The 27,911-nt window shown below is 35.3% G+C and overlaps 1 protein-coding gene across 1 annotated transcript in view; it reads left to right on the top strand.

The window, feature by feature from the left end:
• Positions 1-27,911, top strand: part of LRP1B (LDL receptor related protein 1B) — a 683,918-nt gene that overhangs the window by 493,577 nt on the left and 162,430 nt on the right. Inside the window, exons 33-41 of the mRNA XM_082055474.1 lie at positions 5,852-5,992; positions 8,059-8,184; positions 10,019-10,150; positions 15,956-16,090; positions 16,492-16,621; positions 22,123-22,249; positions 22,403-22,554; positions 22,846-22,970; positions 25,654-26,025. Of these exons, the coding sequence (XP_081911600.1) occupies positions 5,852-5,992; positions 8,059-8,184; positions 10,019-10,150; positions 15,956-16,090; positions 16,492-16,621; positions 22,123-22,249; positions 22,403-22,554; positions 22,846-22,970; positions 25,654-26,025 (1,440 nt within the window). The remainder of the gene's footprint in view (positions 1-5,851; positions 5,993-8,058; positions 8,185-10,018; positions 10,151-15,955; positions 16,091-16,491; positions 16,622-22,122; positions 22,250-22,402; positions 22,555-22,845; positions 22,971-25,653; positions 26,026-27,911) is intronic.

Here is a 27,911-nt window from a genome sequence, read left to right as displayed (position 1 = left end):
ATATTTGATGGATGGGTATCGGTAAGTTCTAGTACTCTATGCACAAGATGGCCATCATTACCAAAATTATTTAATGGACCATTCTGATTCGTGGTCAAATAGAGGATTTCAAGACTGAAATAACTTCTTCACAACAGATTGCTTCATTGAAAAAGTTAGCCTAAACCTTTAGGATAGATAATTCGTTATTGTGGGTCATAGTTTCACAGAAAAAAAAAAAAAATCCAATTTCCATTATTTCACTTATGGATTGTATCACATAATGACTTTTATGTTTTGATCTCTGATCTGTCTTTTTGTTATAATTCACACTACCAAAATTGAGCACAAAGATGTTGTGTTCTAAGGATGGTCTGATAAAATAATAATCAGATTCAAGCCGCTATTAATTTGACAGGCTGATATCGCAGGACGATCTTTTCATTCAGTCAATTCTAGGAGTTTTAAATGCATGAGATGGTAGATTTCCTTTAAATTTTACTCAGATTTCACTGGAGAACTTCATTTGTGTCTCCGAGTCTTCAGAATATTTCCATTCTGTATATTGTTGTCTCGTTACTGTAAAGACTGAGTAACTGCCTTTTTTCCTTGATATTTTCAGAGCTGCTTTTCTTTTTTTGCAGTAACTTTCTACAGTTACCACAATGGAAATTATTTTTAAAATCTGCAGCTTTCATCATGAAACACTCAACTGTCTCTATAAATTAGTTATTTAAATATTAAAACTGCAGCGTAGGCAACAAATCATTCAACTGAAAAGAAAATGAACTAGAAATGAAGTTAATACACAGTATTTGTTGAAAAGGCAGTGTTCCTCAAGTTTTAAAGTTTTTTTTTCTATCTAGGGTTTTACTTCTGGTTCATCTACACTAATAACTTTTTCTATGCAAAATTAAATGAAAATGCTGATGATGTTAAACTCGCCATTATAAAGACTTGCCCCATTTAATTATTTCATTTAAGATGTTTAAAAGATACAGAACTATTTGAAGAAGAAAATGAAATGTTTGTACTTTTTTGTTCTTCATGTAGAACATTGCTGCGAGATTGTATTTCACAGTAATTAATACTTTAAATGCGGTCATGAGTGAGAAGTTAACTCACTGCAGAGCAGTGGTTTGTTAGTAACCTCAGCAAGTGCACTGTCCACACACCGTCATTTGAATTGTTCCAGTTTAAAAATACACGTGGCAAACTGAAGATGAAGTTGAATTCAAATTTCTACTGTAATTTCTTTGTCTGTTTTCCCTTTCACGGTTAAATTTAACATTCACACAGAAACTGTGTTGCCCTTGAGACTGTTGGTCAAGTCTAAGTCCGAGGTGATAAGGTATTAAAATGTTAACTAGTTCCGTCTGTTAAAAATAGTTACTTTGAGGGAATAGAGTGTACTATCAGCAAGTTTGCTGATGACACCAGCTGGGAGGAGTGGCTGACACTGGAAGCTGTGCTGCCATCCAGAGACCGGGACAGGCTGGAGAGTTGGGCGGGGAAAAATTTAGTGAAATATAACAAGGGCAAGTGTAGAGTCTTGAATCTGAGTAGGAACAACCCCAGGTTCCAGTATAAGTTGGGGAATGACCTATTAGAGAGCAGCGTAGGGGAAAGGGACCTGGGGATCCTGGGGACAGCACGATGACCATGAGCCAGCACTGGGCCCTTGTGGCCAGGAAGGCCAATGGTACCTGGGGTGTATTAGAAGGGGTGTGGTCAGTAGGTCAGAGAGGTTCTCCTGCCCCTCTACTCTGCCCTAGTGAGACCACACCTGGAATATTGTGTCCAGTTGTGGCCCCTCAGTTCCAGCAGGACAGGGAACTGCTGGAGAGAGTCCAGCGCAGGGCAACAAAGATGCTGAAGGGAGTGGAGCATCTCCCGTGTGAGGAAAGGCTGAGGGAGCTGGGGCTCTGGAGCTGGAGAAGAGGAGACTGAGGGGTGACCTCATTCATGTTTACAGATATATAAAGGGTGAGCGTCAGGAGGATGGAGCCAGGCTCTTCTCAGTGACAACCAATGGTAGGACAAGGGGCAATGGGTCCAAACTGGGACACAAGAGGTTCCACTTAAATTTGAGAAGAAACTTCTTCTCAGTAAGGGTAACAGAACACTGGAACAGGCTGCCCAGGGAGGTTGTGGAGTCTCCTACTCTGGAGACATTCAAAACCTGCCTGGACACCTTCCTGTGTAACCTCATCTGGGTGTTCCTGCTCCATGGGGGGATTGGACTGGATGAGCTTTTGAGGTCCCTTCCAATCCCTGACATTCTGTGATTCTGTGATTCCAAAAAGCTGAGAGCAGAGGGGAGTTGCTTGCATTTATTTTTGTACCGTTTTGTTAACTCAGAGAGTACAGCAGAGATGGGACAATGAAACTTTGTTTCTTTGCTGAGACTTCCTGGAAAACTAGTACCAGAACTACATTTTATTTGGTTGATTAAATTTTACTAACAAAATAGCTTAAATTATTTATTATATAGGACAAATATAGGTTCTGGATCTTCAGAAGTACAATTTTAAATTAAATTTAAAATCTGTAAATTCTTTTCTGAAGGTGTGAGCCACAGGGTGTTTAGCCGGTCCCTGAGGTGAATGACTTGACTAAGTTGGGAGCAACTGAACCCACAATGAGCTGGAAAGAGGTCATCATACTATTTAAGTCTTGTGAAGGGAGTAAGGGCTCAGGGTGTTCTGGCATTCAAAGAAAATGAGGAACACTGTGAAACGTACTGTGGACTGTGGGACTTGTCCTCCTGGGACACTGAGGTCATCTCATCATACATCTGTGTGTCCTCCAGAGCCAGGGAGAACTCGTGTTAAGGACTTGAAATCGGAAGATTTGCTGTGACTTCAGTGTTAGAGTTTGGTATCAAAGTGGTTTAAAATTATATTCTGATGCACTGGGAGGTAGAGCCTGCTTTTCATTTTTTGATGATTTCTTAGTTGTTGATTGTAATTTGTTTTTAATGAAGAGTGCGTTTTAGCATTACAAGCAATCTTTTTTCACTTGTGAGAATGAATTTCTTTCCTAAAGTGAGTAGAATTTCCATATATAACTAGGCATTTTCAATTTAGGACTTTCTATGGAAGTAGCCTCAAATCAGAAGTTGTTGCAGCAAAAGTGTAACTGGTGAAGATGGTTATTATATCTCCTGAATCTTAATGATGCGGTACCTTCAGCTTCTCTCTGTAGCCTCCTCTCCATAATATTCCACTGCAACACTCCACGTCTTTTATCCTGAGACCTCACCCCAGTTTCTCTCCTGCACAGCAGATGTCTCTGCTGCAGACATTGTAGAGCCTTTCCCCATTCACAATTCCACAATTTGCTATCACGGTACGCTGTTTTTCTCACGTATTCCTTAAATTTTTGCGCTTTTTTCTCTCGATTCCCCACTTTCTGTGTGTCAAAACAAAGCACAGGCTGCTACCTCTCTGTTTTTAAATAGTTAGCAAAACCAAGCAGAAGTATCTCATGCCTCTACTGTGAAAAGTAAAATACAGGATGTTGTGGCTGTTACACTTGATGGAAGGAGCTGATGATGCTTTTGCATTGGATTTGTTTGTCTCCAGCTTGAATTGTCAGGAAGTTCTTCACTGAAACAACATTTTATACAGTGTCTGAAGGATGACATGAAGCGTTAGCATTGGCCACGTGGTTTCTGTATGTTTGTTATGCTCTGTGTTGCAGTCTCACCCAGACAGGAAAGGGCTCATTTGCTTTGCTTCCAGGAACCATTGAGACTGATGAATAATGGGAATAATCTGGCTGAAATTAATTATGATAAAAATGAAACTCTTAGAAACAGCTGAAGGACTTGGTATTGGTTGGATAAGAAGCTCTTCACCGTGAACATTCAGTCACTATGAGTTGGCTGAGTCCTTGTTTTGGAAGCTCATTTAAGTTTTCAAGTGTTTAGTCTGTTAAAATAAGACAATAAACATCATGACTACATTTATTTTCTTTTGAAGCTGACAAAAGTTTGTTTGCCTTTCAGAAATACGCTTTCAAAATGTCAGTGCATTCTTTAGTTTGTTCTAAGCTCAACTGTCACCATGTACTTCATGGAAGATATTTATGCACAATATGTTAGTTTGCATTAAACAAATGATTCTGCCCTGGGTGTGCGGTGCTGGTGCCTGCATATGTGGAATTTAAGTGTTGGGGTTCCTTCTCACTTGGCACATGGCAAGTCACAAGTACGGAGCTTTTCCAGCATCAACCCAGCATCTTCCTTGAAACACGGGCAGAAACTGGTATAGAAAGCAATGCTATGATCTTAATGTTATCGTTCAGAGCTACAGTAAAGCTAATAAGTGTGTGCATGAGGTATAAAGAAATACAAAGAGTGAATGGCATTTCTGGCTTTCTTCTGATTTCCCCTAATTTTAACCTATTCTCTCTTCCAAGCCTTAGCAATAAGAAACAGAAATTTTCTATGAAAGCTGCTGGGAAGGTTTTCAAAAATATATATAAATGATATTATTTTCTTCTGCTTGCATTATTTATTCTTGCTTTGTTTCCTGATAGGTTGTCTTTGGTTTTTTCTTCATGCTTGTTGTGACTTTCTTTATAGCCCATTTGCATGGTTTCAAGTGATGGTATGAAACATGAAATATTCAAAACTTGGTAGGAATACCACCCCAATACTGGTTTGAGGAATAGTAGTAAAGTTTATTGCCTTAAATAAATTAGATTGACATTGAGGCACCTTACTCGCTTTTGCTAGATGAATAAAAGACTAACAAGCTCTTTAACTGAACAGGCTCTTTCATTAATTCCTGCAGGTAATGGTCAAAGTCTCAAAATTATGACCTGGTAACACTGAACAAAACTTAAGCGATTTCTACTATTGCTATTTAAATTATGTGAATAGGTCTTCAAAAATAACATTTTCCTGGAAGTGGAGGATATACATCTCATGTATACCTTTCAGTTTATTGAAATTTCTTTTAAATTGCTTGTCATCATACACTGTTGTTTAAATGGTTATGAAGATTGTCTTTCCATTGATGCTGGTATTTGTATCTCAATTTCTTTTTAAATTAGAATTTACATTCTACAGTAACCAATATGGCCACAGCATAACAAACAAACTTAGTGTTTATATTCTCCTGTCACTTAGAATCCTGTCTGGATTTAAGTGAAATCTTTATGACTAAAGTCACCTGAAATCCAACCCTTGAAAAATAGTTATTTACACTACAATTCAGCATCAAGTGAGAATTCTCTGTCATAAATTTGTGACAAATCCTGGATACTATGATTCAAGTATTCTACATGTATGGATTGATGAGGATGGTTTGAAGTTTTATGCAAGTATGTGCATAATATGCCTTATTTTTTCTGTTATTTTAAAATCTTGTGTAAATTGTGGTGAAAAAGTTACTGTCATTGTAGGTTTGTAATTTCGATAATTTCTTTAAGACAGTAACAAGAATCTTAGTTAATGTTATGGTAATTGTCATACTTATTTTAACACTCAGGTCAAGAAATTAAAACCTAGAGCCCGAATTCCTGTAGTCTTCACATACATAATGAATGGATATAGCAAAGCTCGAGAACAAACCCTGTGTTATAGTAGTATATGATAGATCATTCAAGTTTTGTAACTTTCAGTTATAACTTTCAGTTTTTCCACTTAATAATATGTGAAAACCTCTGACGTAAAGAGAGAAAAGTCAATTTATAAGTTCAAAACTTTTTTTAAAAATTGATAAAATATTATTTATTATTTTCCTTAAAATTGATCTGAGAAATCTGAGAATTAATCTCAAAAGCTTTTTTCCACCTTAAGTTTGAAACATATATAATATGCTAATGGCCCTCTTAATTTTTAAACTTGAAAATTTTACAGATAAAAAGCTTTGGTGGGCAGACCAGAACTTAGCTCAGATTGGTACCTGTAACAAGAAAGATGGAAGAAACCCAACTGTCCTGCGAAACAAAACTTCAGGTGTTGTACATATGAAAGTGTATGATAAAGCAGCACAGCAAGGTATGTTAAATTTTAGGCACATTTAACCAGCTTTTAGACTTTTCCCATGTTAGAACAAAATAATATGTACTTCATTGTAATTCGGTGATAAAATACTATAAAATGTTTTATTATTTAATATATTACTGAATAGAATAGGATAATTTATTTAGAATATCTGCTTGATATAATTTATCAGATGTTTTCTGAAGTTTGACGCTTGCACTGGGGTGAAGTTTGAAGTTCTTTTAGAGAATCTACAATTAACATTTTTAGTCAAGAAAAAACAGTTCATGTATGAATGTCATCTCAACTGAAATTTTAAGTGAAGTGTTATGGGAGAATTCATTAATATTCTTAATTATCTATTTGTTTTGAGACAGTTTAATTCATCAAAAGTCACAGAAGTGACGGTAGCATAAATCAAGTGGGAGGCAGCAGAAAAATGGGGAGAATATTGCTAACACTGCTAAAACTTAGTTGGCAAAGGGGGAAGTAAGATAAAATGAAGAAGTGTAATTTGGGATCCTGCACACAGTTTTATGAATTGGGAGATTAAAAACTTGGGAGATTCTTTAGAAAGAGATTATTTCTGATTCCAGCTACTTTCAAAGTGCTGATGGTCTCACTGAAAAGGATAAGGATGGGATATACATTAAACAAGTATTTTGTTTTGCGGAGAAGCTTCCAAAAGAACCCAGGATGGAGCTGAGCTGCCTGATATCTGATGGACAATAAGTAGTTCTTGTGCAAAGGACATTAATTCAATTCCATACTGAGCACTTCTGGGAACACTTCCCTTTTTACCTAATCTAGGAAAAAACCAAAGGTGTTTTCCATTCATGCCCTTAGTTTTAAATGTGGTGGAACAATAACTAATAAAAATTTAGGCACTCAGTAATGTCTCTGACTTTTTAAAATGCTTGAACTCCCTGCCATGGAGAAATACAGATAGCATCCTGAGTGCCCAAATTTCCACGATATCTGGTGTCTGTGGCATTAATATACATCTTCCTTTGTATACAAGTCAAGAAAAGTAACAGTTTTATCATTCTGTACTATGAACTTTAACCGCAACAAGAGCAATGAAGTTGTATGGTCGTATATGCTGGTCTATATTTTGACATGAATGTCAGGGTTTTGCATACAATAATTAAATAGTGTAGATGGGATACAGCTTTACATTTGATTTTTTGTTTGTTTTTAAAAGAATCTCGGCATATTTTGTATGCATCTTGCATTTCATTAAATCAAAGTCACATGAGAGCAGATGTGATGTGAGGGCGCTTACAGATTTCAGAAAACATCTATGATTTTAGATGAAGTACTTTCTACTTCCAAATTAGGAATGCAAGAATGAATGTGACAAGTAGCTCTCTGATTCATAGGTGCTTGGTAACTCATAATCAACTAATTCCTTGAATGTCTTAGTAGACTCATATGTTTCTTCATGAAGCTTCACATTTCGGAGATGTGTTTACTGTACTGTGCATAATGTTTATAATTTATCTTATTAAAAAAATTTCATCTAGTACTTAAAAGTAAATATTGTTTTAATTAAGTTGGAGCATAGATCTGTGAGATCGAATTGGAATGTATCTTACATATACGAAATAAATAGTGGTTTATGAAGATATGAGGTTAATATAACATCTGATGAATGACTAAACTATGATTGGTGATGTGTTCATGGTCTAGAATAATATATACCTTTTAGAATAATGTCAATGATACTTCAGCATTACTACTCACAAACTCAATGTATTATAGTATTTTCAGTTTTGTCATATGCTTTTTCTTTAAGACGGGCAGATTCTTTTTCAGAAAACTGTATTATTTAAAAAATTCTAAGGAAAAAAAGGGAAAATTCTAAGGAAATTCTAAGGAAAAAAAAGTGAGCAGGTAAAATACTGTAAGAGTGAAGCATAGAGTAGTATATGAATAGTAGCATAGCTTGAAATATTTTATGGATATCTCAGTTTTTCTATGAAGCTAGCTGAACATAATTTGGTTTTGGCAATATTAATAAATCGATGTCAGGATTGTACTGTTCAAGTTTTGTTTCCTCTTCTCCCCTCATGGTATAGGTAGCAATTCCTGCCAGTTAAACAACGGTGGGTGCTCCCAGCTCTGTTTGCCAACATCAGAAACCACCAGGACTTGTGTGTGTACAGTAGGCTACAACCTTCAAAAAAACCGCATGGCGTGCAAGGGTAAAATGGATTTCAATATTTATTTTAACTAACTTCAGGCTTTTGAGAACACTGTGATGATTAAATGAACTTTCTTATTAATTTGAAGTTAAATAACAATATTTAATATGCTTGAAGAAAGCAGTAACAGTAACATGTCTACAAAGCAGTAACAGTAAAATGTCTATTGTGGTAAGGACAGAATTTCAATTTAGCTTTTAATTTCTTTATTTAGTTCTGCATAGTATTTTGTGGAAACTCTTATTTTTTTTAGTTTCTTTTTAAATCTAGGCAGAAAAACAGTCTATTTGAGCCACATTAATAGCAGTATGTATATTTCCAGGGTCACGTACCTTACCTTATAGGCTACAGTATTGAAAGGCTAAGTATCTCATCTTACTGTGTTGTCGTTAATATAAAGTAAGGCCTGAATTTTATTTTTTTAAATTTTTTGTCTATTCGAGCAGGAATAAATTCAAAGCCTAGCTTACATCCAAAGTTTTAATTTTTCCCTGAATAATATGGAACAACCAGATGCCTTATAGTCATATAAACTTAATATTATTTATTCCTATGAGGAATTGTTACCTCCTCTATTTAGCAGAGTATACATAAAAGTAGAATTAAGCAACATAAATGTGGTTTTTCTGCTTCCTCAGTGTTTTCTGTATGTGACAACACTGCGTTCTTAACTTTTTTTTACGTAGTATTTTTTACTTTTATAATTACTTCTTCAGACATTTATAATTTTCAGTTTATGGGTCAAGGTAAGACCGGTGGATGTTGTGTATTTGAGATGTATTCCTCCTTTATGTTAGATATACTGTTTTCTGGATCATAACATCTTGGCTGTTTTTCTTCACTTAAAAAGATCACGAGTAAAAACATTTTTATTCTGTCTTGAATATTCACGGAGAAAATTTGACAAGTACTGTTCTGTACACATATACTTGTTTAGCATTGCTCTTTTCATTTGCCAGCTTGCTTAGAAGAAAATTTTGTAATGATCTAAAAATGTTTAGTCCACATTTTCAGGGTCTTCTACTCGCTAGCTATTTACAAAGAAAGAAGTTTTCAAAGAACTGATGTGAAGAAAAAGGAACTTTTTGTTTATAGTAGTTAATATACTTCAAGAATATGAGTTATGTGTCATCACGCTGCATGATTTCCTTTAACTTAGAAGTGATCTGATATATTAAGGCAACAAAATATTTGTTCTGGTTTTGGTTGTCAACACTTAGGCATGATTCATCTTAGCTCCAAATGACTACCTAACGAGACCCCTACACAGTCAGATTTCTTCCTTCTTAGTAGAAATAGGTTTATTTGGAGTGTGATTAACACAAAAGTAGACATTTCAAATGCATCAGCTGCATTATTCACTAAAACTATGTATTTCTCTCCATTGTCTAAAGCAGGTGTGCGTGACTAAATGAATCCCTGCCTCAGACAGACAATTGAGAGTCTTGAGTCCTGCTTTCTAAAAGTTCTTTAAAATTGTCTGTTGCTGAATATATACAGAAAGTGCAGATATGCACTGAAAATATTCTTAAATTCCTTATGATTCTAAAACGTTTTCTTCTTAAGTTTCCATTTTAATTACTGCTAATTACTTTACTCTAAGGTGATGCTTGAAATGGATATTGATTCCTTTCTCTTGATAAGACTGTATTTGCCATTTTATTAGAAATATACCATAACAATTCATGTATGTTTTTTTCAGAGAGATGGAGTTATCGTTCTGGAAGACAATGGAGCAGTACTGGAAAACTGTCTATTCTTGTTAACTCCTCAAGTCTTGTTAATTGTAAAAGTCTCCACTTTGCTCTCATTGGCTGTTTTATTTTTACCATAGGTATTGAATCGTTTCTTATGTATTCTGTTCATGAAGGAATTAGAGGAATTCCTCTTGATCCAAATGATAAAATGGATGCTCTAATGCCTATATCTGGAACTTCATTTGCTGTGGGCATAGACTTCCATGCAGGTGAATATTATGTATAGTTTATTGTAAGTATGGTAAATATTGTATACTATTCTTATAAATGAAATAAAAACCCAGTTTTTAAACCTTCTAAATAAATACATCTATAGCTGAAGGAATTGGTAGTTGATTGTTTGTTACAGTGTTAACCTCTAGCTATTTATTTTTTATAATAAATATAAAAACGTGTATTATGTATATGTAGATTTCACTAGCAATACTGCTGGTTTTCAGTAGACATCACTGAGAACTTGAGTAGGACACTGTTGGTTTTAGAGGAAGTGGTCATAAATCTGTAGGAAAGCAGGTGCCTCTCCACCACAGTGTATAAATAGAAAATTTTTAGTTAAGATATCCTCATAGATTTCCTGTGAAATTAGGTTTTGCATTTGCCTACATGCGAAAGAAGGTGGGAAGACATTAAGGATCAGATCCTGAAAAGTAGTTGGATGCATATCCCACTGATAGTAAAAAGTGTCTGAAGATCTTCAAAGGCATTAGGAAGTTCTAGTTAATTTACAGAGAGTAAGAAATCTGTGACCAAGTAATGACCTGACAATAGCTTGTGTCTCCACATTTTTAACTCTTTAACTCTTTGACCAACCTTCCTTCTAAACCAATTTTCTCATGAGCTGTTCTGTTACTCATTGAGTTTACAAGCTATCAGTCTAGAAATAAAATTTGAAGTTACCTATGTTATATATTGGCTTCCTGAAACATACAATTATTTTGTCATACTCCATTGATTTTCATTTTTAAATAAATTTTACCTGGGAATCCATTAAGAGAGCCTAAGTTATGGCTTTAGTATATGTTAATATATGCCTTCATATTAAAACTGTATTTTTTTCTGCTTGTTCTATTTGACTACTTCATCACACAAATATCACTAATCTTTTGTTAAGAGGTTAGGAGTTAAATGCATTAAATCCTTCTCTTCTGGCCTGCCTTCTTCACTGATGCTCTTGTACCTCTTCCTAGTAAAATTCCAAGTTCACTTGACATTTTACAGTGCCCTTATAATTTGCTTTCAAATCAGTTCACAGCTAATGTTCAGAGCTTGCGTTATATCATAGGTATAGTACAGTTGCAGTCTACTGGGACAGAAAAATCACTTAAAAGACAGTGCCTTTATACACATATCTTAGATGGGAAATACTATGATACAGCTGATTTCATCTATGTCTGGAAAGATACAGGATGATAGAGAAGTGGTATCAATGCATGTGCTTGACAGAGGGACTAAGACAATGCAATTGGGTTATCCAAGAATTATATTTTTTATTGCAGTAAACGTACCTTACAAAATACCATTTTTGAATTGCGGTCTTACAAGCTTTACAAAACTATGGTGTGTAATACAGGAATCTGGCCTTTGACCTTTTCATTCTAAAATACTGATACTGGGATTTTATTGAGGATTTTGCATCTTGTGTTTTCTTTGGTTTGGGGATTATTTTTTAGCATAGTCTGCTTACAAGATACACTAGCTCCTGCTTTAGAGAGCTTTGTTTCGACTTCCCTAGTCAACATCTAATTAATATTTTGGAAGAATACGGTGCATGTACTAATTTTTTAGCTTTTTGGAAAGAATGAGATTTGAGAAAATTGAGTGATGTTCTCCAATTTCTGTGATGATCAGTTACAGCACGGGGAACGTAAATACGATTGACAGTGACAAATGCATTGCTAAATATAAATGTAAATCTTCTGTAGCAGTGAAATCACAAGGGGAAACTCTCTCATAAAAAGTTACAGTAGGGCTTTCAATGTATTTTTTCAGCTTAAAAACCATTTGCTTTTCTCATTTTCCTATCTTACCTTGAATTTTCTGATTTCATTCCTAAAAACTTTGTACATCACATATGATTCAGAAGGCAAGTGGATGTACTTTCAGATTTCATCTTGTTTTGTTTTTCCACTCAGTGACTGTGGCTTGTATTTCATTCTTAGTCATGAAACATTCCCAAATTCTGATCTACTCTCAGTAATGTTTAGGTATTCAGAGTGACAAAAAGATGTTAACATATGCTAGCAGTATAGCATATTATAGTTAAAAGACTTATGGCAATATTTTTTGTAGGGATAAATGGGATAGAAGATAAATACACCTTTTTTGTCCCTATGTCTCGATACTTCCAAATTTTCATTAAAGAACTAAAAGAGTACTTTTGACCTTTGGACTTCTTTAGAGGTCATTGGGGAGTGGGGTTCCATTGTTATTTAAGACATAGGTTTACCAAACTGAATGTGAGCCTTTTTTTTTTTTCCCTCTTGATGTTATTCAGTTCATTGTATTTTTACCTTAGTATCTGGTTTGCATTAGTTGAAAATATGATTTCACATGGTGGGAGGTACGCTGTACTCAAGCTTGGTCTGGTTGGAGGAGAATCTGCAGGGCAGAGAATCACTACTGTATTTGAGATATCAAGGGCATTCTAGGAATTGAAGAAGTGAGAACATCATGTTTATTGGCAGAATTATGGTCTTCAAATTGATGGGTAGAACTATGTCTCCAAGAACTGATCCTGTTCCCCAGGAGACACTATCTTAATTCCCACTGACTTAGAGGGCATAAACTACTGCTTGAGTAGTAGCATTTCTGTCTTTTTAAAGCACAACAATGCAGAGTGGTTAAATTAATATTTTCATTAGTGCTGAAAAGCCTCTGTAAAGGCAAAGTAATAGTTAAAATTGTTGATAGTTTTGAAAGAATACAGTGTTATTGTCGAACCTCTTTCAGCTCTGCAGTACTTCATCTCAGAAACAGTTTAAGATTTGCGAGTTTTTGCCTCTTTGAAAAGCGGAGTCTTCCCAGTCCCTTGTTGAGTTTTGCTGAACTTAGTGGGAGTTGGGAACCCAGAGGCATTGTCACATGTTTTTCCCCACTTTTATGTTCATTTTCTGTCCCGCTCTTACTCATGCTATCATTGTGCTTCCAGGCATTTGTATCTGTAATGTACACACAGGTGTGTGTAGGTGGCAGGAGAATAGATTTTATTCTCTGTTCAGATAAGCATTTTGAACATTCATGGGCTAAGCTGCCAAGGCCTAGCAAAAAGGCTGATATTCAACAAATACTTCGTAAGTGAATTTTGAGTTACAGTATTTTATTGGCAGAATACTAATGCGTTAAATGGAATTAATTTTCAGTGTTTGCTGATAAGCTGCCTGTGGACTGTAGGAGTCAATGGGAGGCCATGGTTACTAATGTTCACCACTTAGCAAAATGCTTGTACTGTCTGTGTAAAGCTGCAGATAGTCATTTCCCATTTTGTGGTGCCTGTCATTTCCAGGTAGTAATTCTCTTCAGATAGTTAAATAGATACTGAAGGTCCCAAATTGAGTACAGGCCTTCTTTCCATGTGTCTGAAGCCAGAACTGACTTTAGGCCAGACATGAGGAAGGGTAGTGAGAGCCTGGCACAGGTTGCCCCATCCCTGGAGACATCCCAGGCCAGGCTGGACGGGGCTCTGAGCACCCTGAGCTGGTGAAGATGTCCCTGCTCATGGCAGGGGTGGCACTGGGGGAGCTGGGAAGGTCCCTTCCCACCCAAACTATTCTATGATTCAGGAACCAGATGCTGAAGGGATAATAATAAAGGCCAGTTGTTTAATGTGAGTTCCTATTAGCTTGTTCTGCATGGCATGGGTCTTCAGTGGTTGAGTCCTACAGAGAATATTACATTTTATTGAGATGTAGGGAACTTTATTAACAGTAAGGAAACCATAAAAATTGCTTTCTTCGCAAAATGAGAGGGATTTGTCACGTGCATCATACCATCTGTATCCAAATGCAAGCTGAAACTCAGCGAATGTTGTAGTATTATCGGTATTTAAAACCCACAGGGATCTTTAAGAGTTTAATGAAAATTAATTCCATGGATATTTTCACACCACAGAGCATGAGAGTATAGCTTGCTTCTTTTCTTAAGCTGTCATGAAATACCTGAAAATTAAAAAATATTCTCCAATGTAATCTATAGAAGATAGGGACTGAAAAGTTTTGCATTATTGTGAATAAATGCCTTGAAGCATCTTGGAACAGTTATATCAAAATGTTACAGTCAATGCATTTTACAGCTATATTTATTGGAGGTTTAATTTAGGATACATAATGTAGGCAAGTAAGGTGAAGGACTGTAATAGAATATGAGAATTTTAAAGCAAGTATGTGTCAACCGAGATTCAATATCATTGTATGGTTGAGTAATTATTATTTTTGCGTACTCAAGCTGTTAGCATTTACATGTAAGGATACTTTCTAGAAGCATTGAACTGCATGTGCTTCCTGAACTTCCTCCAACACAGCAAATATTACTTAAGTTTCCCTGATTAGTTCCAGTCCCAAAACTACTTACATAATTTTTGTTTGTAGAACAGATTCGTTCTGTTTAAAATTTCTGATCACTTTACAGGAACTCTACCAACTAAATGAAAGTCCAGTTTGACAGATGTTAAAAATAGTATTCTCTATAGTATTTGTCTTGGGAATGTTGATTTTGTATGTCCTTACCCTCCCTGTTTGTACATGTACAGTAACCATTAGTTGTTTCTACCTCTTTATATTCTGGTCAGGTATATTGTGTATTAAGGAAATACGTTGATCATTAACAAAACAAAGCTGTGTTGTAAAATGCTGCATTTTACAGGAAGTAATTTTGTAATTCAGAGAGACTTTTAATGGTTGTGTGTAATGATATTTTAAAGAGAAGTATGATTTTGTTTTTAATTGGTTTTCTCTCTTTAACATGTTGTTATCTGGAAGCAAATCCAGGTAATTCAGTTGTTTAGGTTTTTGGATTACTGAAAAACACTGTTTTAAGAAATAGTCATTTTAAGTCTTTTCTGTAGGAAAACAGCACTACTAATTCACTTGTGCTGTACACGTTAACATTTATTCATGGAATTGAAACCACAGAGATCTCAGTTTTCTCGTAACTGAGCTTTGTAGAAGTTCTGTGGGTAGAGTTGCTCACATGGCCGACTTAAATGGCCATAGTATGAACATAAAGTGGTGTGTTTTTATGCAGAGGAATTAAACTAGAATATGAAATGCATCAGTTTCCATTGTAGAATGTCTTATCTGGTTGGTAAATACAGTATATAGTTGCTTTTTTTTTTTTTTTTTTAACTATGAGCTTTCAGATAAGACTTCAGATTAATTCTGTGTATCTCACACTCCACTGAAGGGCATTTGGCATATCCCTGCATACAATTGTAGACCAGTATCTCATTGCTGAATCTGTGTGCAGTTAGTATTAAGATCTGTGTAATTTTCTTATTCGTTTGAAATAGCTAGCAAGAACATGGCCCCTGGATGTGATTGTCAAATGATATGTTTGGGATACTTGAAGTTAGAATTTGTCATTTGTTTTATTGCATACCATTTCGCCCAGATATAATTTGCCAAAATATGAAGCGGTGTGGGTAGAGTTCTTGAGCATACCAAAGTGGTTTGTTCTTGGAATTGGCTGTTATCTGTGTAAATTTTGCCTTCTTTTTCCTTTCTTTGAGATATATATGTATATATTAAAAAGTTGTCTATCTTCTATTTATATGTATGTATTATATTAAAATATATATGCAAACACACTAGAAAACTTAGAACTCTGATTTATTTTTTTTAAATATTGTTTTTAAAGGAAAATGAATGAGGAATTAAAGATGACAGTTTTTATACCATTCTTCTTTTTACTCCGAGACATATTAATTAAATTACAGTTGGCAATTTTTTACTGTTACTGAAATAGGTAGTTGGACTGCAGGAACTAAAATAATGCAAGAATGTTTGCCATGTATTTTATAGGAAATGATACAATCTACTGGACAGACATGGGTTTCAACAAAATTAGCAGATCTAAACGAGACCAAACGTGGAAGGAAGACATTGTTACAAATGGTTTGGGAAGAGTTGAAGGCATTGCAGTGGACTGGATAGCAGGTAGGTGTCCACCTGCCTCAGGAATTGTCGCATTTTCTGACACTATCCTCTTGCATCTTCAGCTCAAGACTAAATAACTTGGTTTGCTTTCAGCTCTTAATTCTAATATTCCAAATGTCTAGATCTTCTTGGAAAATACCACCACTGCTTTTTTTCAGTTTTGCTACAGACAGAAAAATTGTTTAAATATCTTGGATATATCTTAGATGGACAGTCTCAGTGGTGACAACCACTAATACAAGTTTATACTTTAAAATGGAAGGCTGAATAGGACTAGAAATTACAAATATACGATACATATAAGTTAAAATGCAGCAGTTATTTTCTGGTCCTAACTTAAGATCTAAACTCTTTTCAAGCAGTCTTTTCTTTTTCCAGTAACCTCAAGGTATTTTTCCTAGGTAACATATATTGGACGGATCATGGCTTCAACTTAATTGAAGTTGCCAGGCTCAACGGCTCATTCCGATATGTAATTATATCCCAGGGTTTGGACCAGCCAAGATCTATTGCGGTACACCCAGAAAAAGGGTAACATGACCATGGCTACTTGCGTTTCTTTGAAAGTTTGCATGTTAGCACTGAAGCTCGAGGCCTTTGTTCTACTAGAGAACCATTTAATAAAACCCAAAAGAACTGTATTGGAAGCTGTTGTACTGTAACTAAGCACAGGTGAAAGGAAGTGTTATCATACGCTGAGTTTTTTCACTCGTCTCCGTATACGTCATTACAGTCGTGTTCATACTTTACTTTCTTTGCAAACCAGTTTTTATTTTCTAAGACAACTGTTTCAGCCGAAGTTTAGACTTTGCTTGGAAACCTGCTTAAATCTATTCTTAAGTTTCCAGCAAATCCAAGGAAGTCTCATTAGCTAATGAAGACCTTGATATCATGATGAAATAATAGAACAGTGTAATCCTTGGTAGCTATAAATTCGGATATCCTGTAACATCCCACTGCAACAACCAAGGAGATTGCCCAGGGTAGCTGAAAGTAATGTGAGATGAAGCGTGTGGATGAGAGAGTAATGGTCGTCAAAAATGACACTGTGCTCTTTTTGGTGAGAGTAGAGACTGCACTGCAGCATTAACGGAAATAAAGAATGTTCTGTCCCTTTCCGGCTCCAAAACTATTGTTAGCAGACCTACAACTAAAACAGAAGCACTAAATTCTGCAAAGAATTCATGTTTGGTTTTTTTTCTTATTTGGTCATGGGAAAACAAAGTGTACTTTCTGAGGAAAAGGCACCTAAATAAGACTCTGGATTTAACTGCTATGCTTACCCTGCTAAAACAGAAGTGCTAAACAGTCTGTATCAAAAACTTAAGAGAAGTACTTGAGCAACTACCTGCCCTAAAGCCAGAGAGGACACTGTGGCTCATTTTCCCCAGATTCAATCAAATCAGCATCTCACTGTTTCCAGCAAAGTCTTGTACTCCAGAGGAGTTTGCAGCTGTAGTAAAGAAGAATTCTGACTTCCCACTGAGGCCGCATTGATACCAGTGGTGCAAAATGCTGTTTGAATCTTTGCCATGATTTCCTTTATGAGGATTCAGAAGTAGTGATGTGTGTATTTTGCAGTCTAGAGCATTGCAACTGAATGTATTTAAGAATGAAGGTGAAAGCAATAAGGGGTTTTATTTTCTGCATAATGTAATAGTGTTTGCTGCAAATGTGTTCATCTAGCACCACTGGTTGCTTGGCAGTGTCTGATAACAGTTTAGGATTAATGCTGTTGTTCAGAGTAAGATCTTCTCCAGATCATAGTCAGGATCTGGCTGAATTAATTATTATACTTATATCCTTAAGGTACCAGAGTAGCTGTGCTCTTCTGTTGGGGGGGGGCAGAATTTTAGAGGTAAGTGTGCAGAAGTCTGATAAGATTCTTCTAATGCACAAGGTAATTTTCCTCAATGGTTGTCACAGTCCATTCGGTGATGGACTCGTTGCCTTTGGTTAAGGCAACCAAAAAGGCCAAGGGGTTATGATTCAATCAAACAGTGTTACTTTATTAATTTGCCCATAAAGCAGTACATGATAGAGAGAGAGAGTAAGAAAAAGGGAAAAGAAACGGGGAGAGTAAAAGTAAAGATGGGAAGTGAGTCTGCATTTACCACCAGTAGAGCTGCAGAAGCAGCCCTCTGGTCTCCAGTCCCATAGAGTCCTGCCAGTCATCCTTTGTGGTTCGGGATGCTCTGGTGGGAAGATCTCAACAGTGTCCATTTGGAAGTCATCTCTTATGCTTCTTCACCCCCTTGCTCCCATTGTTTGAGGCCAGTCTCTCTGCCTTGATTTTGCAACCCAGGCTTATACTGCGCAGGCTTGAAAGATTGATGCTTTCTTTTGCCAATGCTTATGTGGTCAGCATTCAGGGGTCTTTCTCTGGTCCATTGGGTGACCTCAAGACCCTTGGTGAGCTTCTGGGCATGCTCCTTTTCATTGGCCATTGTTTGGGGGAGCAGCTGGGGAACAGGTGTGACTGAGGCTGCAGGTGAGAACACATCTTCTGGACGGCAGCTATTGTCCCTGGGTTGAAGAGACCCTCATAACAATCACTTTCAGGAGGCGGGGGCTGGTTTGGCTGAAGCAGCAAGCGAAGTCCATACAGCAGCTGTTGTCAGCAGCAGCCCCCCCCATATTGGAGAAACCAGTGCAACACAATGCTTCTCCTCGGGCCTCTCTCCAAGTCATTGTCCACGCGTTCTTTCTGTCAGGGCCTCAGTTCTTTGAGTTCCTGATGGCGATGTTCAGGCAGATACTGCTCCATCTTTGGACCGACTCTTACAACAGTGTATAATGTGTTTGCTGTACACATATATGGATAAGTTTTCACCCCTTACATCAAAGGAAAAGCCCCCATTAAGTCTGTGGGGACTAAGTGCAGCAGATTCAGTTTCTCTGGAGTATCCTTAGATGTTACAATTAATTATATAAATAAAACCCATGATATTTTTTTTTAAATTTTAATGACAATATTCTCACACGATGCTTTCTGACTCAACACTTCATGGTTTTATTTTACAAAAATAATGTGTGCACATAAGCCAACAATATTAACAGGAATCTTTGGAAATAAACTGTTCCTGGTTTTAAGTTAATCAGTATCTAGAGATGCTACTGAACAATCTTCTTAGGTTTTAAAATAGAATAGTCCAATGTCACCAAAAAGCAAATATTAATAAGAGTGGGTGAAATGTAATATGGAGGAGTTTGAATTATTGCTCTTGTAACAATAAAGAGTGAAATCTTAAATGTTAGAATTTACTTATGTTGTGGATCATTCCTCAGATGTTTTGGTCTTGTTGAGTTTTATAGTCAGGTTTGGGATGTGTTTAGAATACTTAAAAACACCCATAGGATGAGAAGAGGACAGATTAGTAATTGTTTGACATGTCTGGTAGAACCGTGTATCTGCCATGAAGGCAGGTAAGCTTCATCTCACTTGTTTTTTTCTTAATACCACGCCACAAAATGATATCTTGAGATGTTTCCAGTTGAAATTTCTTCACAAGAAGGTTAGCGATGTTTTGCTCGTGAAGTGCAAGTATACCTTTCTGGTGGAAAATTAAGGCCTTTTTAGCCTCTATGTTATTTTTCATCTCTCTTTCCCTTTACGAGGCAAAGCTTTCAAAAGTATTCTTCCCTCCCCTTGCCCTGGCTTCACGTTCTTCATTTCTCTTGAAGCTTCAGTTGACAGCTATAAGAACAGAGAGGAAAATAGCAGTTATTAGACCTCTTTGAATCTGCCAGTTATTCCAAGACTTAAAGCAGCCAGCATTCAGCTGGGTGGTAACATTATTTATTATTACTAGGGAAAAATTTAAGAATGTGTAACCCTACAAAGGAATGTCTTTGTCCTTCATCAGGTATATTGTTTTTCCCAGTTAAACAGTGTTTTCTGATCAAGCTCAGAATTTTGAGTTAAGCTCATACTGAAATAATTCCTAGACTTTGAAGATACATCCTTCAAATTAATTTGGGGAATTTCATTTGTGTTGAAAGGAGAAGGGGGAACTTAAACTCTGATTTTATTTTTTTCAAAGAAGTTTTTTAGAAAGTTGATTCTAGACCAGCATCAAATTTCTGCCACTTGTATCTTCTTGTCAGCTGTGTAAGTTATATATGGGATAGTTCCATAATAAGTTGAGTCATAGTAATTCTAACATTGCAGTATATACTCCAAATGCATTGCTAGTGTATTGCTACCTACAGAAGTCCAGGAAACAAGTATTTTAGGTGGTGCTTCCAAGAACTTTGTGAAAGACATGGGAAGATCAGTGTTTTCTATACTAGATAATAGTTTATTTACGTTTATATACCAACATATTCATAATCATTAATGCTAAAAGAGACTATTAAGTATTGGCAGCTAGTCAGGATTTTCTTTGGAGGATTCTAGATTCATTTAACATATTAGCTATGGTTTGGGTTAGTGTTTGGTTTTTTTGGTGGGTTTTTGTTTTTCCTCAGAGTGACTAATCTAAGGAAAGAGCAGGGAATGTTTAATTCAGGTAGACTGAATGCCCACCTTTCTGTAGTCAACATTTAGTTGATGTCCTGGGTTAAGACAGCACCTCTGACTACGTGCTGGAAAGTTCGGTTCTGCTTAGAGGAGCTGTAAGTAATCTAGTTAAAGTTCTAGTAAAGCTTAAGTAGTGTTTGTTGGTATCCAGCTGCTTAGTACCATCTATTTTAAAAGTTCTAAAACATATATGTAATTTAGCTAATGTAGAAGTTCATTTTCCTAATGCAGTATAAGTGCTACAGTTGCTGTTCATATTACTGTTTGTTATGTAAAGAAGTATGAGAACAAATTCATTTTTATTATAGCCAGAAAGCCCTACAATTAGAGCTGAAGTAAGGTGGACATTGTTTCAGAAGCTAAATTTGATGAGCTCATTATAGGACCCTTTCCTGTTTTTATCCATCTTTATTTCTTGTATCTGCAGTCATCCAAATATAGCTTTATAACAACAGGTTAGTATAATCACATCACCAGACTCAGACTCATGGGTAGAATTGTTTAGTAATGTACAGAACAATTCTGTAATCTTTAGAAACAGATTGATACATACATTCCACACAGGAAAAAATGACGCAGAATGGTTTATATGTTCTGTTCAGTTTGTGTACAGCATGTTACCAAACAATGTTTTAGTGTGTTCTTATGAATATTTGCTATGAAAATGCTTATTTTCAGGCAATTAGTGACATACTGGACCTCAGGTTATCTTAGGTTTCTTGCTCAGAATATGTATTTTTTACATGTGTATTTATAATATATTTTAACACAAATACATATATGTATTTCTAGACACATAGACATTTACTTAAAACTATTCCATAGGTTACTGTTCAATAAAGGAGTAGTTTTGTATAGATTAACCGACCTCATTTTGCTATACCTAAAGCAACAGACTGAAAAATAGGAGGTCAAGGCAGAAGTTTAACCTAGAATTTTACTCTGAAACAGTGATGTTTTTGTGCCAGTAAGTGTACAGAATATAAAAATAGGTAAGAAAGATGCAGATTCTTCTTGTGAGCATTAGGGAGAATATGAAAAATATTTTCTTCTGCAATAAAATCCCTTTGCTCTACATTTCCCACAGTGCTCCTCATTGCTTCATATTTAAGGCATTTCTAATTAGAAATACATCTCTCGCATTATCACAACATTTATTAGTAATTAGATGTGAAAGCTTCTGTACCAGTAGCTTTTTTTATTTTTTTTTTTGTAATTTGCTTTTATTTTCCCAAACACAAAGCTAAATTATTTTAGGCACAGAGTTGCATATGGATAGATTACAGTTTTAAGAATTACTTCATATATATAATTTTAAAAAAATCTCTCAAGTGTTCTGTGAAAAAAGTATTATGATATGTTTAACCTCTTAAGATTATTTAGAGACATGAGCCTTATGTTTTTTAAATATTTAAAGGTAATGATGCATTTTGTCTTCAGCTAAAGTACAGTATTACATATTTTCAACACTTATGCTAAATTTTAATTGGTAATTTTTACACCATTTTAGGTATTTGTTTTGGACAGAGTGGGGACAGACTCCTTGCATAGGCAAGGCACATTTAGATGGGTCTGAGAAAGTTGTTCTTGTGAGCCTGGGGATTGCATGGCCTAATGGGATTTCCATCGACTATGAGGTTAGTTCCTCTGTCTTCCAGTATATATTAAAATCTACAGTATTTATTATGTTTCGTTAAAGCCACTGGTCTTCCACTTTTATGTGATCTTAATACGACTTAATTAAATACTTGGACAAGACTGTTGATATTTCCTTTAAAATTAATCTTTAGGAAAATAAATTATATTGGTGTGATGCTCGTACCGACAAGATAGAAAGAATTGACCTTGAGAGTGGAGGGAATCGGGAGATTGTGCTGTCAGGGAGCAATGTGGATATGTTTTCAGTCGCGGTGTTCGGAGCTTACATCTACTGGTCTGACAGGTAATTTATTTTTCATAAGTATTTGAGTCTCAGAGTGTTATTTCAGTGCCAGGTGCTTCACCTTTGTAGGATTAGCCATTCCTTAGCAAGGTCACCAAATAGATCGCAGAAACATACGCAATTTCCAAAGAAAGGGCGTTTCTGATGCTGAAAGCTCAAGCGTATCAGTGTCATAGATGAGAACAGGTTTCTTCACCCTCTGTTGGGTGAACTCTCCACTGCCCTTCAGTCATTGGTTTGGTGTGGATTAGTTGAGGATTGTTGATGAGACATCTTCAACTTTTTTGGCAGAGCACATGCAAATGGCTCTATTAGAAGAGGCCACAAGAATGAGGCCACGGATGCTGTGACCATGAGGACTGGCCTGGGAATAAACCTGAAGGAAGTGAAAATCTTTAATAGAGCACGAGAGAAAGGTTGGCTGTTCTTAAGGATGCTATTAATTGTTTTAATATCACCTGCTGCTTTTTATGTATATTAAAGCATACCAAAATTAAGTAATCGCTGATTTTATCTCAAGTTTTTGCTCTTGAAATAGTCTTAGGAATGAGAAGGACCTTGAACTGTGCTTTAAAGAGCAGTAATCTCAGGCAGTTTCAGATTACTATTGGAAAGCAAACCAGAATTTTTCTTCACAACCAGAAAATTCCCAGCCTGTGTCTCAAATATTTATTTTCTGAAACTACTTGGTTTTGAGTCCTAGTTTTATTGTGTGGAAAAAGACCTTGCGCATAATTGGATTTCCTTTAAATTCGATTTTTTAGCTGAATTCAGAAGACAAAAGTTTTATCATATACTCCTTGTGATTTATGGTATCAATGGTTAAATTTTATCCTCCACTAAATGACTAAGAATAATCTTGCTTTTAGTTGTCTTTACCCCCCTAAAATTATGGTTTGGAAGAGACCTTGAAAAACTTGTTTCAGTGAGCAATGGTGCATATAAGTCTACAAAAAATGATGATGATTTCCTCAGAACAAACTACTAGCAGGCAATCCAGAATAAATTTTCTATAAATATATTCAAAGGGAGAGAGAGAAAAATGTTACTATAATACAATATAAACTTTTTAATACAAATGTGTCTGTTGTGTTTGTAGCTCTCAAGACTTGGGTAAATCACAGCATTACATATCCAAAGACCCTTTTACTTTTATGTACATCTTTCCTAAATAACTGCATTAAATATGACGTGTAAAACACATCTGCATTTTGAAAGAAAATATATTTTACAATCAATAAGAAAAACTGTCTTTTTCTTTTTCCCAAGGGAATTTTAAATAATTTTGGAAACCATTACTTTGCAAACTTGAACATATTAATTTTACCAAGAATTTCTGCACGTAATTTCAGAATAAAGTGGGCATCATATTTTGTGGATAAAAATAAAAACCACAGGAAAAAAAAATCTTTTTTTTAATCTAGGCTAGAAATAGTTAATGTCTGCTTGCTTGGAAGGGCCGCTTTATCTTATAGTCTTAGGAAAACAAAACAATTGGATTTTAAAAATGCTTCTTTACATGTAATAATTTTTATTGATAGCTTTAAAGACTTGATCGCATTAGGAATAGGAAAAGTGGTTACTGAGGCTAAAAATCTTTTGTTGTTAGTTTGAAAAACATAACTGAATGATATTTTTTTTTTTTTAATACATTTTTCAAATTTTACTAGGGTACAAATGGTTAATGTCTTTGGGAGGGGCTGTCAGTGAGCCAGGAGGACAAAAGGGAAAAAACAGGTGAAAAATGTTTTTCAACTGTTGTTCTGTATCACACTATTACATATAACTTTTAAGTTCATTGAACTAGAAATAGTTAACCCTATTAAAAAATAAATAAAGAAAAAAAAAGAATTAGCTAGCTTCCTGACCTTCTATTATTAAAACAAAAACACCAAATGAACCGAAAAATAACACCAGACCCCTTCCAAACAGATATTAACTTTTCTAGCCTAGTAAAACTTTAAAAGAATATTTAAAACAAACCAAATGTAAAAATGTGTACAGCTAAATCTCCAAATGTTTTTAGATAACTATAGAGGAGTACGTCTCATGTAATTTTGCCTAGGAACACAAAACTCAATGCTTCTAATTTTAGGAGAAAATTAACTGTCTTCCTCCATTATTTTTTTTAAAGTATCTTCAGTTAAAATGTAGCAGTTAGAGAAAACAATCAACAGCACTTTGAGACATTACATATTCCCTGACAATTATTATAGTTGTCTATCTGAAAACAGTCTATTTAAAATGTTTTCTTCTCTTCACCATGCAGAAAACCTTCAGAAATGGGAAAATGACTATATTGAAGGAGCTGAGTTGTTATATGGAAAGTACTGTCGGAAACAGAAACTGAATTATCTAAACTAACTATAACAGTAATTCATACATAGTCCAAAAAAGACAAAGGAAAAGAGCTCCTAATTATTGACAATTACTGTAATTTTAAATATTGCTTGCAACACATGTAGTTCAAGTCATTGAAGCTACTAATTTGACAATGATTTCTTAATGGTATGCATCTGTCAGAAAGTAAGTTTTTAAAGTCAAAAGGAGATTAGAACAAAATGTTAGGAAATGTCTTTATTTAAAACAGGAAACTGGATTGACACACTTTAGCACCTGTCAATATATACGGTTTCATTTTGGCAGCAATTGGCTAAAAATAGTACTACAGTGCTGTATTCTGATGGTATCTCTGTTTGACTTTTTGCCAGTAACAGGTGTTTTAAAAAAAAATAAGAGAGACATCTTTCAAAGCACTTGAAGGAGTCTATAAGTCTTCAGCTGATTATGGAGGAATAACCCATTTTATCATTGTCTATTAATAAAATATATATTCTTGTGAATTGAAAAGAACATAAATTATATTTTCTTATTAATTCTATTATCTAAAGTTGTCTTGAGGTTGTGATTAAAGTTACTGTCTTTAATATTTTCACCTGTGACTATTTTGACTTGTGAATATTGTAGAAACTATTTTAAGAGAAGAATTCTTAAAATACAGTACATTTGATTTCAGTATTTCAGGTTGCTAATTGTAATATTATAAAGGATAGATTTCTAATATAGATACATATATATATTTATTTTTATTTTTTACAGGTACTAATGTTTGTGCCAAGAACAATGGTGGATGCCATCAACTTTGCCTTTATCGGGGAAATGCACGAAGAACATGTGCTTGTGCGCATGGCTATCTTGCAGAAGATGGAATTACGTGCCTGAGACATGAAGGTTACTTGTTGTATTCAGGAAGAACAATATTAAAAAGTATACATCTTTCAGATGAAACCAACCTAAATTCACCAGTAAGGCCATATGAAAATCCAGAGTACTTCAAAAATGTGATAGCTCTTGCGTTTGACTATAGCCTGAAAGGAAGAGGTACAAATCGCATATTCTTCAGTGATGCACACTTTGGAAATATACAAGTTATTAAAGACAACTGGTCTGGCAGAAAAGTGCTAATTGAAAGTAAGTAAAAAACTATTTCCTAAAAATACGTATTTCAATAAACTTGATTAAATGAAAAGTTGATAATCACTTGGCTTTACAGAGTAAAAATACTCAATGATGTTCTACCATACTAAAGGATATAACACAATTATTGTAGTTTTTCCCTATAAGATACATTTAAATCTTTAGAATTCCAACTTATTCTATTATTCATTCTATAACAGTCTTACAACACATGAAGCATTTTACTGGAAAACAGAAGTGGTAATGACAGAGCTTAATTTGTATTACTGAGATTTTAAGGAGCTTTACTGTTGAAACAAAACCTCATTGTGCAATACTTGGAAATGAAAGAATTCCCCTTACCACAAGAACCTATTGGTTGGTTGTTTATTTTTCTAGGTAGTGGGGGTGAAGTACTGTAAGATACCTCTTCCCCAGTATAAAATACTAGGACCAGTGTGTCCAGTTGACTCACCCCTCTTGTAGTGAGCCCCAAAAAAGTGACTTGTGTCAGTGAGAATCAGAGGCAAATTCCAACCTGCAATTTTTTTCCTTTTTCAGTAGAGGCTTACTCAGTAGCTTTGCATGTTTACTGTGCCTTTGCTCACCACACTAGTAGGAGTTGTATGAAACCTGGCACTTTTTTAGCCTCTGAATACTTGAAGCCTGACACTGCAATCAAGGAATTGACACCAGTATCATCATCAAAGTCTTCACAACAAGACAGAAAACATAATTTTCAGCCAAGATCTCAGTAAAATCTTCCGAGCAACTGGCACTGAAATATTTATCAACAAAGTCTAGTGTAACTTTAATACAAGGTGTACATAAAAAGTTATTGTGGTTTGTCCAAATGCGGCTGTGTAAGAAATATATCCTTAATGGTAAATGCCTGTGCTGGTTTGACCAAAAGCAAGTTAATTTTCTTCATGCACTTATTAATTTCTCTTTTTCATAGCTAGTACAGTCGTTGTTTGGATTTAGTTTGAGAACAAGAAGATAAAAGCCGGGACAGAATTAATGTTTTTCTTCAAGTAACTTTTTAAAGTGGTTTTGAGTTGGAATGGAGAGAATGTCAGAACTTACTGATATCTCAGCCTTTGTCTGGGAACCAAGGTCCTTCTGGGCTTTCTGTCTGCAGGTGCGAAACAGTGAGGAGGGGGGACATGTGTGGGACAAACCCTGACTGACAGCCATCCTGATCAATGTACATATTCCATACCATTAGTGTCATGCCTCGTACTTAATGGGATTGGGGCTCTCTGGCTTGGGGAAACCCATTTTAGTTGAGTTTCATTAGGGAGTTCCTTTAGTTCTGGTTTTTGCCATCCCACCATTTTGCAAAGGCCTCTGGGCCTTTGTGCCTTTTTCTCTGATTTAATTGTTCTAAAATATGCAGTAAACCTCATTCATCTGTAGTCAGTTATCAGATACATATATTTACTGTGTTTCTTCTCTTCCTTGTAATTTTTGAGTACTGCCTGTGTTTTTGTAGGCCTTAGTTCATTTTGCTAAGCATTTTCTAAAATGTCTCAAACGTTGCGTAGTTTTTGCTACTTATTTTGTGGATAATTCCCATCTGAATTTTGTGATGTCATATGTTATGTTGCCTGTGGTGCTGCTACATTTAGCTGTTTGTTTGGGTCAGGCAGTTTAATAGCAAGAAAGTGATTAGGAAAAATGAAAGTACATTTGATGTGGAACATATTGCCCTTTGCTGATGGATATTAATGAAACTATTTTTAGAAAACAAAGAAATTAAACAGTTCTAATTTGATGAAATATTATTCTGCAACTGCATTGGATATTCTATCACCATGTACCTCTGCACTGAACTTCTGTTCATGAAAACTGTTGACCCTAATGAACGGAGAAGTATCTTTCAAATATAATACAAAGCC

Source organism: Streptopelia decaocto (assembly GCF_964273445.1).
Source record: "Streptopelia decaocto genome assembly, chromosome: 6".
NCBI lineage: Eukaryota > Metazoa > Chordata > Aves > Columbiformes > Columbidae > Streptopelia > Streptopelia decaocto.
Note: the sequence above shows the minus strand (reverse complement) of the source record. Positions and strands in the feature narration are given on the sequence as shown.